Source organism: Drosophila kikkawai, chromosome X, assembly GCF_030179895.1.
Source record: "Drosophila kikkawai strain 14028-0561.14 chromosome X, DkikHiC1v2, whole genome shotgun sequence".
Taxonomy (NCBI): domain Eukaryota; kingdom Metazoa; phylum Arthropoda; class Insecta; order Diptera; family Drosophilidae; genus Drosophila; species Drosophila kikkawai.
The window spans coordinates 31,364,332-31,381,213 of NC_091733.1; the positions used below are offsets into that span (position 1 = coordinate 31,364,332).

At 39.4% G+C, this 16,882-nt stretch overlaps 2 protein-coding genes across 2 annotated transcripts; both read left to right on the forward strand.

Moving 5' to 3' along the window:
* The first annotated feature begins 8,908 nt into the window (after positions 1-8,908).
* On the forward strand, positions 8,909-9,508 carry LOC108080229 (uncharacterized). Its single transcript, XM_017174885.3, has one exon. It carries the CDS (start codon positions 9,006-9,008, stop codon positions 9,435-9,437), a length of 432 nt encoding a protein of 143 aa, XP_017030374.1. The 5' UTR covers positions 8,909-9,005; the 3' UTR covers positions 9,438-9,508.
* A 3,561-nt stretch (positions 9,509-13,069) lies between these two features.
* On the forward strand, positions 13,070-14,536 carry LOC108080228 (uncharacterized abhydrolase domain-containing protein DDB_G0269086). The gene has a single exon (XM_041775071.1). It carries the CDS (start codon positions 13,070-13,072, stop codon positions 14,534-14,536), a length of 1,467 nt encoding a protein of 488 aa, XP_041631005.1.
* Positions 14,537-16,882: the final 2,346 nt, after the last annotated feature.

A 16,882-nucleotide genomic window follows, 5' to 3' on the forward strand; every position in this document is an offset into this window, starting at 1 on the left:
TATTTTGTAATGAAGATTTATTTTAAAAACTCTTCTTTAATTGAATTCTATATTATTTAAAAAAAGATTACTGTATAAAAAATATTCTCTAAATAGCAAATAGTAAGCCCAACCCAAAACCAACACCTTTACCCTTTCATTCCCTTAAGCCAGCTTAAATAAAAAATAAAACAAATAAAAATAAAGACAGAGCATCATCTGTCCGGCGAACTCCCCTTATCCAAAACTCTCTTTTAGCCTCGTCTGGCGGCCGAGCAATTCTGTTTATTCCCTTTTTATAAACATTATGAAATTATTGCTGTCGCAGGCACAACCCCAGCCCTAACGACAGCCACATCCACAAACCGCAACTATACATAGATATAGAAACAGTGTGAAGGAGGCAGAGGCAGAGGCAATCCAGGACCCGGGGGCAGCCATTGTTGTGCGCCGTATGCAATCAGCCACATGCAGTGATTGTCCACTTTGGACATCGATGGGCCCCCAACTTGGGGAGGAGTTGCTGCTGGGCAGGAGCTACAGCCATTGAACCGCAGCCATCGGAACCGCCCAATAAACAGGATGCCTCTAGAGGAGCAGCAGGAGGAGCAGGAAGAGGAGCGATGGCTAAGCGACGGCCAGGACAGCGTTTATCCTTTGGCCAGGCACGGGCCATGCAAATCGATTGATGTTGATTAGCATAAATTGTCTGGACCGCACTGTGCAATGAATAATTTTGGCGGCGCTGACATGCCACGCCCCCCACACACACCCATACAATCGGTGTCAAAATAATAGCAGCCATAGAGGGAAAATAAAGTTTAAAGCGAAAAGAGATAAACTTGATAAAAAGACAAGCAACAGGTTCATTATAGAGCTCTTAATATAATTTATTTATAATAAATAAAAATATTTCATTATAACATTTTAAATAACTATTTTTGCAACCTTGAATGTTTAAAAGTGTTGGTGTGGAAAGGGTTTATTAAGTGGCGCTGGTGTGTGGGGCTGTGCCTTTGTGCAGGGCTTGCAACTTTTCGCCCCTAATGCAATTTTGTTTTGCTTAATTTGATAGGCGTTGTCAGCTGCCAGTCTGGCAGGACATTGTGCGTCCTGGTAACAGCAGCAGCAGCAGCGACAGCAGCAGCATATGCAACACACGCAGCACACACACACGCGACAGGCAGCAGCAGCAACACATGGGAGTCCGAGGCTGATTGGACGTGTTTCGAGTGTGTTTGCTGCTAAGGACAAAGGCATCCTCGAGGACCCGTAGTAGGTGTGGGGCCTTGGAGGGTACTCGGCAAACTGATGCAACTGAGCTATTAAACAGTTTGGTTGGTTAGGGGGGCCGGCTTATGGCCATATACATATTTATTACCAAAATAACGAAGAAGGACAGGCAGTAATTGCTACAGACTGATGCAATTAAAGCCAAGTTTTCCAGGCTTTTTAAGCACTTTATGTCAAAGTTTGTGATTTAATAAATAAAACAACACCTTGGGAATAAAAAACATAATTAAGGGAGTGTGCTGTAATTATTCTGAATTTGATTCTTATTTCGCCCTTTAATTAGCAACCAGAACTAATAGAAGCGTAGCGAATTATACCATTTGTAATAAACACAATGACTCACGCAAAACTTTGAGCAACAATTTTTTTATATTATTGTTCAATTTTTGTATTACCAACAAACTATTTCGATGGGATTTGTTCACTGCCAAAAATACCCCCGAAAAAACAAATGGCATACACTCGATGTGCATGTAAACAGCACATTTCGGTCTGGGGGCTTTCCCTTCGTTTTCTTAGGGGTTTCCCTAGGTTTTCTTGCGCTTTTCCAGTAGCATGCGGTGCCGAAGTTTGCCATCGAAACATCTTTAAGCGGCGAAACTTTTCTCATAACATGCGAGGCAACGCAACATACAACAATGGCACTGATACACGCACAACCACACACCATCTCATACACACACATTCGCACACACACACACACACCCTGCGGCGAAATCTTATCAAACTGACATCATTTTCATTATGTTTTGCACTTGCACAGCTTCGCCTAATGTGTGCGAAGGCTGTATTTCGAGTCCTGCCTTTGGTAGCATCCTCAGATGGTAATATGTCCTCATGCCCACTTTCTTGTAACGGTTACACTTGCAGAAAATGTGTCAATAAATGGATTTTTTAAATAATAAAAAATCGAAATAAGTTCTTTTAGTGAGTTTTCTAATTTAATTCGTTTTTTGGTGTAAATTCAGCTTCAAAGGATATTTGTTTGGGGATAAAAACATTTTTTCTTATAATTCCCAAGTATTTTTTTTTTTTTTGGGGAATAATATAATATGAGTTATTTACAGTCAATTAAGAAACGGAAATATTAATGAAATATAAATTATAAGGTAAGTAATTAATATATTTCATGCTTAGTAATTTATTTCTTTCAGTGCAGTTCGCCAAATTATAGGCAATCCGAAATGGAATCTCCGAGCACGCGATTCACATTACGCACACTTGTATGTGTGTTGGTGCGAGTGTTTTTGGGCTAATCTGGCCCCCCAATAACTGCAAATTAGATTAGCAACGCCTCTGGCTAGGGGAGAGGGTAGACCAAGGATTCCACCGAATCCGATTCGATGGCTGACCATCCAAAAATCGAACTCCGTTCGCCATATGTGGGATATATCACGCATAGTGTCCATACCATTGCGTGTGGCGTTGATAAATCTGATGGAAATCTGGGGGAAATCTAAGGGAAATCTAAGAGAAATCCCAAGCAAAATCTCAATGCCCAATTGATGTCCCAGTCCCCGGATGCCAATATATAAATACATATATATTTGAGGGGGCATCTTTATGGCACTGGCCATTTGTTTTGGCATCCCATCGCGAGGCGAAACTAATAAAAATCATAAAAACTTTTCCGCTTAGCGTTACCATTAAGATCCTGCGCCCCTCGCGGCAGATTGTTATTATTATTTGAGTGTCCTTGCCGCACTTTCGCTTTTCCTTCCAATCTCACTTTCACTTTCACTTTTACCTCTACACCCGCTCGATAATGTGAGCACACTGAAAATTAACTTAACTACTTATTCGAGACGGGCAATTTTGCTGGCAACTTTGGGGCTCTAACTTTGGAAACACTTTCCCCGAAAGCGGAAAAGTATGCGTCATCCTTATGATTGGCACTTATTTCCTAATAATAACGTACTTATCTTTGGGTTATTATGGTCCCAGGAAACTAAGAAAGTGGATTTAGGCAGACCCCATCACTTGACTTAATTAATTAAATCTCAGGTTTGCTGATTAGTGTATACTGTAAAAACAACCTTAACGAAATAGAATTTGTTTATACATTAAAATATTTTAAATAAATTGCATTTTCCAAATAAAAAGTTTAGCTATATCTTTTCGAAAAACTATATATCTCTTGACGCATCACCCCCATCGATTATTCACTGTAACGTTTATGGCTTCAGTCGCCTCAAATGGCCAACAACTTCCGCTGAAGTTGAATGGTATCGCTGACGCCAGCGTCGCCGCTTCTCCATGATTCCCTCAGACTCAATCTCAAAGGACATTGTGTCCTCTGGTCGAATGTCCAGTTACCACATAAATGTATGTATATATAGTCTTTATAGTACTTATTCACCGGGGCCAGCGGGAACGACGCCCAGCCACTTATTCGCATCGCTGGCCATATCGCTGACCCGCTAATCGTAAAATAAATTATTTTCCATGTGTGCGGATCTCCGCTCGCCTGATTCAGAGTCATAATTCTTGCATCACACTCCCCACTCCCCCAGGAAAATGAAGCATAAAAGTTTCAGTTAATTGCACAAGTGAGGGGTTGCACAGAGGAAAAATCAAAGTGATAGTACGCATATATATGAAAGATTCGATTAAATATATATTAACGACAAAGCTTTTGTTAATATATATTAATTAAGAAATTAAATACCATTTGAAGATAAATGAAATAATTAATATTTTATGAAAGTAATATATTTATTGATAAATCTAAATTTTTTTATATTAAAAAATTGTGTAATTTTGTATTTATTTATTATTAAACATTTTCTTGTACTTAACACTCCTACCTTACAGCTATGATTTATGTTCTGCCATTCCCAATTGGGATAAGTCGGAACGGACCACATCGGACAAACTATGTATATAATTTAGCTGCTATACAAACGATCGGAAAATTTAACTGGAATTTATTGATAAATTATTAGTGGTTCTTATTTCATTTCGATTTGCGTTAATTTCGCTGTCCAAATAATTTTCAATTAGGACAAAGAGCGCCTGAAATTGCAATGTCACAAATGTAAATCGCATTCTCTCTTCCCGTGGGAGAGAGGAGTTAAGAGAGAGCAGTTTAAGAGCAAGGATCAGAAACACAAAAGCTAACATGAAAAAGCCGTAGCTGTACGAAACAGATAGTAGAGCTGGGAAACTATCGATAGTGACACCATTCGATATTTTCGATGTTTTGAAAACGAAAATTCGATACTATCGATAGTATCGTTTTTTTACGATTCTTTTTGCAAATTAAAGTTATAGCAATTTCAAATAGAATTATAATACTATTCAATATGTTTTGACTAAGTAATTAACATAAATATTCTATCCAAGCAACTTTGCACAAATAAAATTGTATTACCATTGCTAAACATACGCTTAGACTCTGAAGACGTGGCGTAGACGCACCCTTTCTTTTGAGATTCAGTTAATATTTTTCACCACCAACTCCAATTTAAGTTAATTTAGAATACATTTTTATTATAAAAAAAAAAATATATATATACATATATATATATATTTGTTTGCATTTTTCTTACTAAATTTCAGCAACAAAGCAGAGATATAAAAATAGTCCCGTACTATCGATAGTGATAAAAAACTATCGATGGTGGCTCAAAAAAAGGAAAAAGTCGATACCTCGATAGTACCATCGATAGTTTCCCAGCTCTAACAGATAGAGAGGCAAGAACGGCGCATAAGAAAATGTGCAGAAAGGAACAAAAACTGAACAGAAGGAAACAAACATAAAAAACACTAAATTGAATTACGTTTACTCACTTTTTATTTGCAGCGTTTAAACGTCAATATTTTTTGTTTCTTTTTATCCTTCACATATTTATACACGCGTTTTTCTTTCCGAATTATTTTTTAGCGAAAAAGGAAATGAAAAAGGAATGGCGGAATACTGGCAGACGCAACTAACCAAAAACGAACGGCACTTTTTCGGCCGTTCTTTGTCCATTTTCACATTTATCCTTATTTTTGTGCTCCGCGTCGCTTTTGTCCGATCAAAGCAAGAAGAAGAACACGAAAGCAAGGCGGCACTGGCAATGCCACGTGGTCTGTCTCACTCGCACTTGCACATGCGGTAGGACTAAAGTAAAACTGAAATAAAACCGCCGTCCGGGCATAGATTTTTCCAGTTTTCGATTGCATTTTTGTTTTCCTCGGCGCGATATTGCTTTATTCACTTTTCCGAGCGTTTTTATCATGTTTTTACCCCGTTTTTAAACCGTTTTCGTAGGAGCTCGCGTTTTTGCTACCGAACTATTTTTTAGCGAAAAATAAAATGAAAGAAGAATAGCGAATCAGAAGGATTGCAGACGACGGCAAGATGGCGGCCGCGAAAGAGCGACGCTCTCGCTCTCTCTTAGCTTCCACACTCCCACTCTCTGGAGCCACGATCCACTCTCTGTTTACAGTTTTATTCAAAGCTTTGGTCCTTTTGGAATGGGCGCACATTTAAATATATAATAAATCTATCTAAATTTATAATTTATATTACTTTACATATATCAAATTTAAAATATTTTCTTCTTTTACGATTTAAGAATAATGATTAATAAAGAAATTAAATACCATTTGAAGATAAATGAAATAATTAATATTTTATGAAAATAATATATAAATTGATAAATCTAAATTTTTTTATATTAAAAAATTGTGTAATTTTGTATTTATTTATTATTAAACATTTTCTTGTACTTAACACCCTTATCTTGCCGCTATGATTTATGTTCTGCCATTCCCAATTGGGATAAGTCGGAACGGACCACATCGGACAAACTATGTATATAATTTAGCTGCTATACAAACGATCGGAAAATTTTACTGGAATTTATTGATAAATTATTAGTGGTTCTTATTTCATTTCGATTTGCGTTAATTTCGCTGTCCAAATAATTTCCAATCCGGACAAAGAGCGCCTGAAATTGCAATGCCACAAATGTAAATCGTATTCTCTTCCCGTGGGAGAGAGGAGTTAAGAGAGAGCAGTTTAAGAGCAAGGATCAGAAACACAAAAGCTAACATGAAAAAGCCGTAGCTGTACAAAACAGATAGAGAGGCAAGAACGGCGCATAAGAAAATGTGCAGAAAGGAACAAAAACTGAACAGAAGCAAACAAACATAAACAACACTAAATTGAATTACATTTACTCACCTTTTATTTGCAGCATTTAAACGTCAATATTTTTTGTTTCTTTTTATCCTTCACATATTTATACACGCGTTTTTCCTTCCGAATTATTTTTTAGCGAAAAAGGAAATGAAAAAGGAATGGCGGAATACTGGCAGACGCAACTAACCAAAAACGAACGGCACTTTTTCGGCCGTTCTTTGTCCATTTTCACATTTATCCTTATTTCTGTGCGCCGCTTCGCTTTTGTCCGATCAAAGCAAGAAGAAGAACACAAAAGCAAGGCGGCACTGGCAATGCCACGTGGTCTGTCTCACTCGCACTTGCACATGCGGTAGGACTAAAGTAAAACTGAAATAAAACCGATCGCTACGCCGTCCGGGCGTAGATTTTTTTAGTTTTCGATTGCATTTTTGTTTTCCTCGGCGCGATATTGCTTTATTCACTTTTCCGAGCGTTTTTATCAGGTTTTTACCCCGTTTTTAAACCGTTTTCGTAGGAGCTCGCGTTTTTGCTACCGAACTATTTTTTAGCGAAAAATAAAATGAAAGAAGAATAGCGAATCAGAAGGATTGCAGACGACGGCAAGATGGCGGCCGCGAAAGAGCGACGCTCTCGCTCTCTCTTAGCTTCCACACTCCCACTCTCTGGAGCCACGATCCACACTCTACATTTTTATTCAAAGCTTTGGTCCTTTTGGAATGGGCACACATTTAAATATATAATAAATCTATCTAAATTTATAATTTATATTACTTTACATATATCAAATTTAAAATATTTGCTTTTTTTTACGATTTAAGAATAATGATTTTTAATATTCTCAAAACCAAATAATTATATATTATTTAATTTATTTTTATTTTTTTCCAGTGCATTTCTGATGAGATTCGAGGCTGTACGTAGTGCGGGCTAAACTTTTGCAGTCGCAACTGGCTGGCTTTAATTGTTACTAGTCGCATTTGGAGCCTGGCCTAATCACTGGCGCCGGATTAGTCAAACTTGCAGTGGCCACTGGACGAAGGATACGGGCTAGGGCTACCCCGAGTGACTCACTGGATCGAATGGCTCGCCTGGGTGGTGTCCAAGTGCTGAAATGTGTAGCTCTTGCCAACGCTGTCAGTCATAATTAACACTCCAGCTGCAGCTTTCAGGGAGTTTGGGGAGCTTGGGTGGCGAAATAATATCAAACCGAAATGGATGCGAGACAAAAGTTAGCTCCGCTTCAACAGCTCAAAGTTGCTAATCAGGCTTGACAGCTGCCAAAGGGGGACCAGGGGGATAGCCTGCGGTAAGGTTTATAGGGTTTTAATCTATATATGAGTCGGAGTAAATGGGTTTATGCATTGGGAAAAAGGTTTAGGTTTAGGTTTAACAATTATTTTATATTTATTTCAAGTTATTATTATATTTTTAAGCCAAATTTTAAAGGTTTTTTAATTTGATATTAAAATATTAATTAGAATTATATTAATTACATTACCATATTTCCTATAAAATTCTTTTTCCACTATTAAAACTATAAAAAAGAAGCTCCTATGGAATTTTTTTAAATAAACACAATTATGTTGCCTTATTTTTAATGTATTTATATTATTTCTAATAATTTATTATTTATATTATTTCTTAGTGCATCAACTCATACCTGCTCCTGGGCTCCTCGATGGTGTAATTACGAATGCAACGCACTCGGGGGGCTGTCATTTACGCCCAAAACTCATTAGCCACCCCTCGGTGGCCAGATAAATGCGATTTGCAAAAGATGTGAGATGAAAATGCAAAAGTAGATGCCAATCCTGCTGCGGTTTATTGTGTGTAGTATTATAGTAAGGGAAATTTTCCGCTATCTAAATATCCTGCGACACGTGCCAGACACAACAACAACAAATAACAATCCGATGCCGTCGCCATGCAAATTTGAAGCGCCTGCCGCAGGATTCTTTGGCTTTCTTCCTCCTTTTTTTTTGTGTCTATGGCGTCATCGACTCGGATGTCCTCGCATTTGTACTTGATTACCCATACACTTGCCCTTACACTTACACTTACAGCATCCGCATATCCGCAACAGTCACTTTAACTGTAAATCGATACTCGTCTGCCTGTCTGCCCCCAAACCCAATTCCAAAGTCCTCTGGCCCCCGTCGACCTCGGGAGTAAGTGCAAGTGACTGTAGTCTTGGGGCGATGGCTTTAAGTTTTATGGAAACATCTAGGAATTTTCTTGTATTTCTATTAAATTACAATTATATTTACTTTAATGTAAGAGATTTTAGTTTAAAAATAAATCTAGCAGGGATTTTGGCTCATCAAAGTCATGTTGCTGTTTTCTTTTTCGTTTAGGAGCTAGAATCAGTTGGGAATTCTAGCTTTAAAAACTGTATTACTATTTTTTTACATGCTTTATTTATTTTTTAGTATTATTTTAAGGTTGTACATATTTTTAAATATTTTTTATTTACCAAAAACCCTTTTAAAACCAGACACTCTTAGTGTTAATTGTCTTTTTGGCTTTCATTTCTCATTTAAAAATTTAAATTCATTTAAATTCATTTTAAAATCATTTTGAATATCATTTTGGAATCATGCCCGCTCCCAGGCTTCCTGGACCAGAGACTGCCAGAATGCTGCACAGCAGCTACAATCGTGCACCGCGGCGCAAACTCATTCCAAATCTTTTTAGCAGCATCCTGCAGGTGATCGCCGACTCGGATCATCCCCTGACGGAGCCCGAAATTGTAGTGGCCATTTCCAAGCGAATGAATCGCAATGACGAGGAGCTAAAGCGCCAGATTACAGTCGGCCTGCAGGATGCCCTCATCACGGGCTATCTGCGTATGAAGAATCTTCGCTATTCGGTGGTGACCAATCGCCTGGAGCAGCTCCAGAGTCGTGCCGCCAGCTCCTCGTCGGGAATGGCTGGGTCCTCCTGGATATCACAAGCTACAGCATCCGAATCGATGGAGTCTTTGGATGTTAGTGGAGAGACAACTAGGGAGATGGAATCTGAAAATTAATATTAAAATTTAATGAAAAAGAAATTTAAAATAAAAATAAAATAAAAACTTGAAGAAGTCTTGAAATAATACTTACAAATTATAGTTTTATATTTAATTTACAAATATTTAAATTTGTCTAATCAGAGACTCACCTGCCTTTAAAGACTAATTCTGCAAATAATCCCCACTCCAAAGCGTTGCTCATGACAACCTATTTAATCCCGTTCTTGGTCCTGGTGGAATCCTTACCGTAAGCTGATCGATGGGTTGCTGCGACTGGGAGATGTCCAAGGAAATCCCCGATTCGCTGGGACCTTCCAGCTAAACAAGCTAATTGAAATGCAACTCGAAGGCAGCAGAACCGCCAATAACCATTGTCCTTCGTCCTTCCGCCTCAGCCCCCCGCTCGTGCCTAGGCCCACCACCACCTTCGCCGAGGTGTGATGCTGGCATATGGAAGCCTTGGGCTTGCGGTCATATCAACAAGGATACGTTGACTAAGGCGGGCGACCTCAATCGCGTCCTTTGCGTTTGATGTGGTGTCAGTTTTGGGCGCCAGCTTGACCCCACTTTCCTGTTTCTGGGTATATATATATATATATACTATATATAGTGCGTTTGGAAGTTGAGTCGGTTTAGGGATGGTATTTATATATAATTTCTTAATTCATTTTACAATATTTTCATATTTAAAAATGATAAATATCGATTATTTATCGAATTAATAAAATTTTTAATTGATTTCTTTTTTTTAATATATTATTAATATATTTTTAAAAAGCTTAATATTTTAGTTAATTGGATTAAAAGGGAAACTGATATTTAAAATTCTTAAAAATCTAACAAATATTAAAAGTAATAAATCGATTTTCTTATTTATCAAATTATCGGGGATTTTTTTTTATTTTTAAAAATTATATTGACAATATATCTATAAGAAGCGTAGTATTTAAGTTTATTTAGTTATAGTATGCATAATTGTTTAAGTAATTTTAAATAAAAAACTATTTTCCTTAATTTTTATAGATATTTTATCGAAGCCTTTGTCGATACATATTCGATATTTCACCGAAATCCCTAGTTTTTCAAAACGTTAAAGTTCTTATTCATTCCAAAAAATATTATATTTCCATACTTTATCCTTACATCCCCAAATGTGGTCGGTTCATTATATAGAAGAGGTCCCTGTAGAGGGATAGTGTGTGTTTGTGTGTGCATGTGTTTGCCTGTGTTTGAGTTCACTGATTGTTGCGACACCAACTAGCATTTAAAGGCTCCAAACAGGATGCAGTCAGTGGCTCCTCCGGCAAGCTGCATCGTCCGTCTCTCCGGGGGCTCCACCCCCTCTTGAAGCGACGGAAGTCACTGCGCTTGGGGTTTAGTCACGCTTATGTCCTTGGTCGCCAAGAACCCCCCACACTGGCCATTTCTGCTGCTACTGCCATGTGTGATAATACCTGGTTTGGACTGCAAGGGAGACAGCACGAAGAGAAAAATTGTTTAAATATTGTTTAAAATATTAATTAATAATTTAATAAGGCTTATATGATTAAAAAATGTTGAGAAAAATATTATAACAGAATTCTATAAATTATAATTCATAAATGTTATAAATTATTGTAAATATTTAGTTTCATTTATATAAAAATATTATTTATTTTTTAATATTTATATTTATTTCAATGTTTCTTTAGTACTTTCTTTTATTATGTTTACAAATTTAGTGTTGATAAAGTTCATAAATTATTTTCTAATTATTTTTCTTTCGGTGTATTGCAGGTGTCAGGGATGGCTCCTAGAGCCTCGAGGTCTTAGTTCCAGGCTCCCGTTAACTGCGCTAGTGTGTGCAGTGTGAATGCGTTGTTTTCACGCCCGTTGAACGGGGCAAGCGAGCGTGAGCCTGGGCACATTACATTTAGGGGGAAGCAGGAGGAGGAGCAGGACCTGGAGGAGCACCTACTGCTCACCTCTTAAAGTCTGGGGTTCAACTCATTTAGTAATTTGTGTGTGTGTGTGCGTGGTTTCCCCTCTCAGTTTAGTCCAGTCAACTGGCTTTACTCAGCTAAATGAGATTTTGTGGTGTGTAATTTGAAAATTGTGAAATTACCCAACACTGGAGAAGGACGAAAACGAGGACGACGATGATGATGATGATAATGATGAGGATGGAGTTGAAGTTGAAACTGCTTAAGTGACCTGAGACATTAAGAATTTATTCCTTTTGTGAAGGGGCCGGATTATCCCCTCCCTCAAGGTCATTGGTCATATTTTAACAAATGAAATCCAATTTTTGTGATTTTTCGCACCTCATCACCCCGTCCTTTTCATTTTGAGATCCTTTCTGGCAGCATATTGTTCTACATGATTTTGGGTAAACGGATTTGGGATTTGAATTCGGTTTCGGATTTGAGTTTGGCTTGCGGCAAAATCATCCCAGAACCCGGAACCCCAAAATTGTTAAGGGTTTTTTTTTTTTTTGCTTCCCCCCCTCTTTATTTATGTTCTGCAAACACTGGGGTTGTGTTTCAACCCCAAAAAAAAGAAATTTATTTCCATTTTTGGGGCCAAGGAACTACATTTTGGCCAAAGGCAAAGATGTAAGTCTAAATTCTAGTCAAGGTTTTGAGATTTAAGGGATTTAAATGTGTATGTTTTTTAGCTTACAGATTTTAAGAGGCCTAAAAATCATTTAGCGTTATGCATCTTTTAGTTTTTAAGGTCTTTGGTGTAGCAATTATGAAAATAAGAGTAACTAGGCTTTATTCTTGTTTCTTTTTAAGGTTTTAGAAGCAGCAGAAGACCTTATAATAATCAAGATAAAAAAACCCCTTGGCCGCTATGCATCTTGCTACTTCTAGGTTATTTGTTTAAGCTAACCCTGAGGTAATAAAGCCTGTTTGAAATATTGAATATACATGATTTTTATGATTTAAAAAATTATAAAATAAATATATACTTAGCTGGCCTTTCAAAGACACTCAATGGCAACGTTATCAGTCAGACTCAGTCAGATTTTAGATTTCAGAATTCACACTTCATTTCACTTTCACTTCGACCAGAACTGAGCACCATACACTTTTCACTCGGATCGACAAAATTTCACTTTTCGGCAGAATAACAAAAACCTTGTTGTAAATTAACGCATCCGTATCGTGTTCGAACGTTGGGTTTATAATCTGTATACCGCCATATATCCAGGCAGTCCATTAGCGGATCGTCGGTTGTCCGTCGTCACACGTGTGTGCAGATGTATATTTCCTTATATTTTATAAAAAGCAAAAAAAACAGCCCAACAACGCAACCGTTACAAAAGCGATAATCATAAAATCACCAAAATTCGATAACAAAAATACAAAAAAAAATTGCAAAAATCCAAGAACCCATTTTAGCTATTAACAACAGCCGAACCGAACTAAACTGAAGCGATCTAAAGCGATCTAAAGCGATCTAAAACTGATCTAAAGCGATCTAAAACGATCTAAAGTGATCTAAAGCGATCTAAAGCGATCTTAAGCGATCAAAATCGATATAAATCGAACTTGAATCGATTTGAAACGATTGCTCAAGCTTAAGAACCTGACGAGAGAAGACCCTTAACCCATCCATTCCACGGCATTCTGGAGGACCTGCAGCTTAATCTCGGCAAAAAGATGATGTCCCCGTATCTGGCCAAGCTCAAGCAGCTGAGTCATCGCCGCAAAATGCACAATCTAAGTCTCAGCCTGGGCCAGCATCTCAGCCAGTTGGAGCGCCTTGACCGGGAGCTGGCCCTGGCCAGGCAGCAGGAGAAGGAGTTTTATAGAAAGTTTGAAATCGAAAATGATCTTGAAGAGGGAGAAGCAGAGCCAGAGGTTGAAGCGGAGGCGGAGGAGGAGGAGGTGGAGGTGGAGGTGGAGGAGGCGGCAGAGGAGGAAATAGAGATGGAAGCCCTTAGCAGTGATACCTTTAGCAGCAATAGCAGCAAAACCAGCTCCAGCTCGAGTTCAAGTAGCAGTAGCACTAGAACCAGCTCTAGCGGCGATCAGCAGGGGCAGGGACATGGCCCTGGAATTGGGTTTGATCATCTACAATTAGACCAAGCCCAAGTCCAAGTCCATTGCGCCGATGACCCTGCCCCAGAAGAGTCGGGCGATTGTTTGGCCATCAAAGAGCCAACTATCAAGCGCCTGACTAACGAGATCAAGGAGGTTAAACAGTCACTTCTTACAGAGGTTCCCTCACCTTTGGAATGGAAGGATTTTAATTTTCCCATGCCCTCAGCCGAGGCCATTAGATTGGCCTCCAAGTCCAAGCTAAATGCTGATGCTGTGGCCTACAAGATGCCCGAAACAGCTTCAACCACATCTTCGCCCTTTCGGCTGAATGTCAAGGCTCCCATATTCAAGCCATCCAAGGAGAGTCAAGCTGAATGCTCCGAGGATCTACCACTATCGGGAACCATAGCCGCAGCAGCAGCTGGAGCCGAGGCCACCTATCAGCTGCTGATGCGCCAGATGACCATGCTCCATCAGCCACCAGATCCTTTGGCTCATATTCATCCACTTCGACCTTATCCACGTCCCCAGAGGCATCAGCATCCTCATCAGCATCAGAAACAGCATCCGCATCATTCGCATGCCCATCATTTGTTGCCACCTGTACGGGCCCTGCTGCCCACACCTGACATCCAGCCTCATGTGCCGGTCCATATGCATACCCATAACCATTCCAATCAAAGAGGCGTCTCCCAAAGCCTGCTAGGAGTACCGCCACAGCTGCCGGAGCAGCTGATGCATCGCATTGGCAACAACAGACAGCATTTGCGTAATCGCAAGGAGCCGCTTCCTGATCTCTTTCCAGAAGTTCTGACTCTAATGGAGGAGCTCCTCCGTCCAGTTAGTTATCCGGAAATGGTCACCATACTGGCTGCCCGCCTGCATCGTCCAGTGGTGGAGCTGAAACGTCACATTCCCCACACCCTGCATGCCGCCGTCATTCATGGTTATATGAGCAAGGAGGGCAATCGCTATAGTTTGCTCTCGGAGGCCGAGCACATGGTTATCAAGAGGCGTAACCATGAGGCTGCCCAGCGGGCCAAGGAGCTGGAAAAGGAGCCATTGTCGTGGCGTAAGCGTTAATCATCAAAGTCTCATCATTTTGGACATTGGCAATTACCAGACATAATCCCCTCCCCGCGCACATCTTCTATATATAACTTTTTTCGTATCCCTTAAGATAAGGTTTTACACATATTGAGCAGAGCACAGCACTCGCGGCTTGATCCTGGCTGATATCCTGGACCATCCATCCATCCATAACCTGGCAACGAGCCTCGAGTCCTGTGCCAAAGACAAAGACAATGACGACACAAGCCCCAGGATGGATTTTTACCTATTCCGAGAGAAAAAGAGTAACGAAGAAACATGAAGCCCAGCTGCTGGCCTCCAGAAGGTGAAGGATGTTTCTTCCGTTGACTAAGAGAATCGTTGCACCCCCCCCGCTATTATCCTTATGCGTTCACAACAATTATGAGTTGTCGTTCTGGTTCCAGCGACTAATATTTAATAGCCTTTTTGGGTAAATAAAAATTGTAGTTTTAGAAAAAAAAAGGAGATGTATCAGTGAAATATTGATAAGTGCCTTGAGGCATCTTTGGGATTTTAGGTTATAGAGTAACTCCCGAGTCCCTCCAATCATCTGAAATCAAAAAAGGACATAGCATTCATTCTTACAAATCATTTTCATTTATAAAATATTTTTTAGATTTTCTTAAATCCAAATTTTAAGTTAAACCTTCAATTTTAGATTGTTGAGAGGTTTGTCCTTTAATTCTTTAAATATTTTTAAATAAAATTCCTGCAGGATCTGTTGAGTTAACTAACTATTGTGTGCAGAGTGGCGAATATCTAGGACTCATCATGATTGTTTTGTAATTGGAATTGCGACAATGCCAGGCCAAAAAGGGGAAGGGAAATGGAGATGCAGACGGAGCTGGTGGAGGGTGGAGGGTGGCTTTCCAGGCAGAATAACAAGAGCGGAAGGAGGATGAGGACGACGAGTGAATGCCAACTCAACTAACAATTTGCTTCAATTATAAAAAGCGTCGCGACAAAGTGGCGCCAGTGGGTGGCTGCACTGAGTAGAGGCTGAGATGAGATGAGATGAGATGGTGATGCTGCTGCTGCTGCTGCTGCTCTTGTTTTGTTGCCATTGCTGCGGATGCTGATGCTGCTGCTCCTGCTGTTGTTGCTGATGAAATGGGTAAACAGTGGACAGAGTGGCCCCGGCGGGGGAATGGCCTGGTAATCAGCATGGCGACGCATACGCTCCTTTCAGTTCCATGGAACGCCTTCTCCTGCTCTAAAAAATATCCTTGCAGCCTGGTGACGCAGCCTGGCCTCGACCGGAATGAAAGTGGAACTGGAACTGGAGCACCAAGCTGGCGTCAGTCTTGGTCTCCGTAGGGGCTTCCTTTTAGCATCCTTTTGTCTGCCATTATATACATATATATGCCGAGATATGGTCATCAAGTTATTTGCCTGCTGGAGCGCCTCCTTGGGCTTCTTCTTGTCATAATTGTATTTTGTGGCAACTGTCAGGGAATCAGGCACATCGATATGCCCCAAGTCTTGTGGTGGAATATGCTTGTCCAGCATTTTTGCCAGAACCTGTTGACTCCCTCTTGTGACAGGATGAAGCTTAGGAAGTAGTGGAACTACCAACCAGCCAGCGATGATTTACAGAGCTCTTGTGATTCATTAATATCTTTTGTGCACTGAGGAAACTTTTGCCAAGATTAGTTACTTTTTTTTTAAATTAACATTTAATTAAAAAATATATTAAATATAAAACAGGAATAATAGAATTAAAAAAGCGTTTTGAAAACACATTTATTCTAGTGTAAAAACTTCTCTTAGGTTCCTGTTGGAAAAGGTACCTACTTTTGGTTCGTGTGTTTCCCTAGTTTAAATGTTAAAAGTTCACTTGGTTGCTTGATCCTTGGCATCCTGCGGCATTTGAGCAGGCAGTAGCTGCCCATAATGTTGCGTGTCAACGCAACGACCTGAGCCCAAGCTTGGTTCCTTGCACACGCAGCGGAGATTAGCCGATGATGCAGCTTCACCAGGTGGTAGGACTTACTTCTGCTGCTACTCATAGTCCTTGGCCTGCTCTTGCTCCTACTCCTGCTCCATTTGCTTCTTCTCACTGCCTGCATTTGAAAGATATTTCAGTTTGCCAGGACTTCAAAGGCAGGAGCTATGAACATTGCAAACGTAACAAAGGGTTGAGTAGGAGCAAGCTTTTAAAATGCTTAAACTTAGGCTAAAATAATATTATAAAAATTGTTAAAAAATAAATTATAATGAAAACTATAAAAAAAAACATCATTTAATCAGTTTATTATAATATTATGTATTTTTTTAAATTTTCATTTAGGGAATTGACGAGAAATTCGAGGACAATAAATGATATAATTCATATNA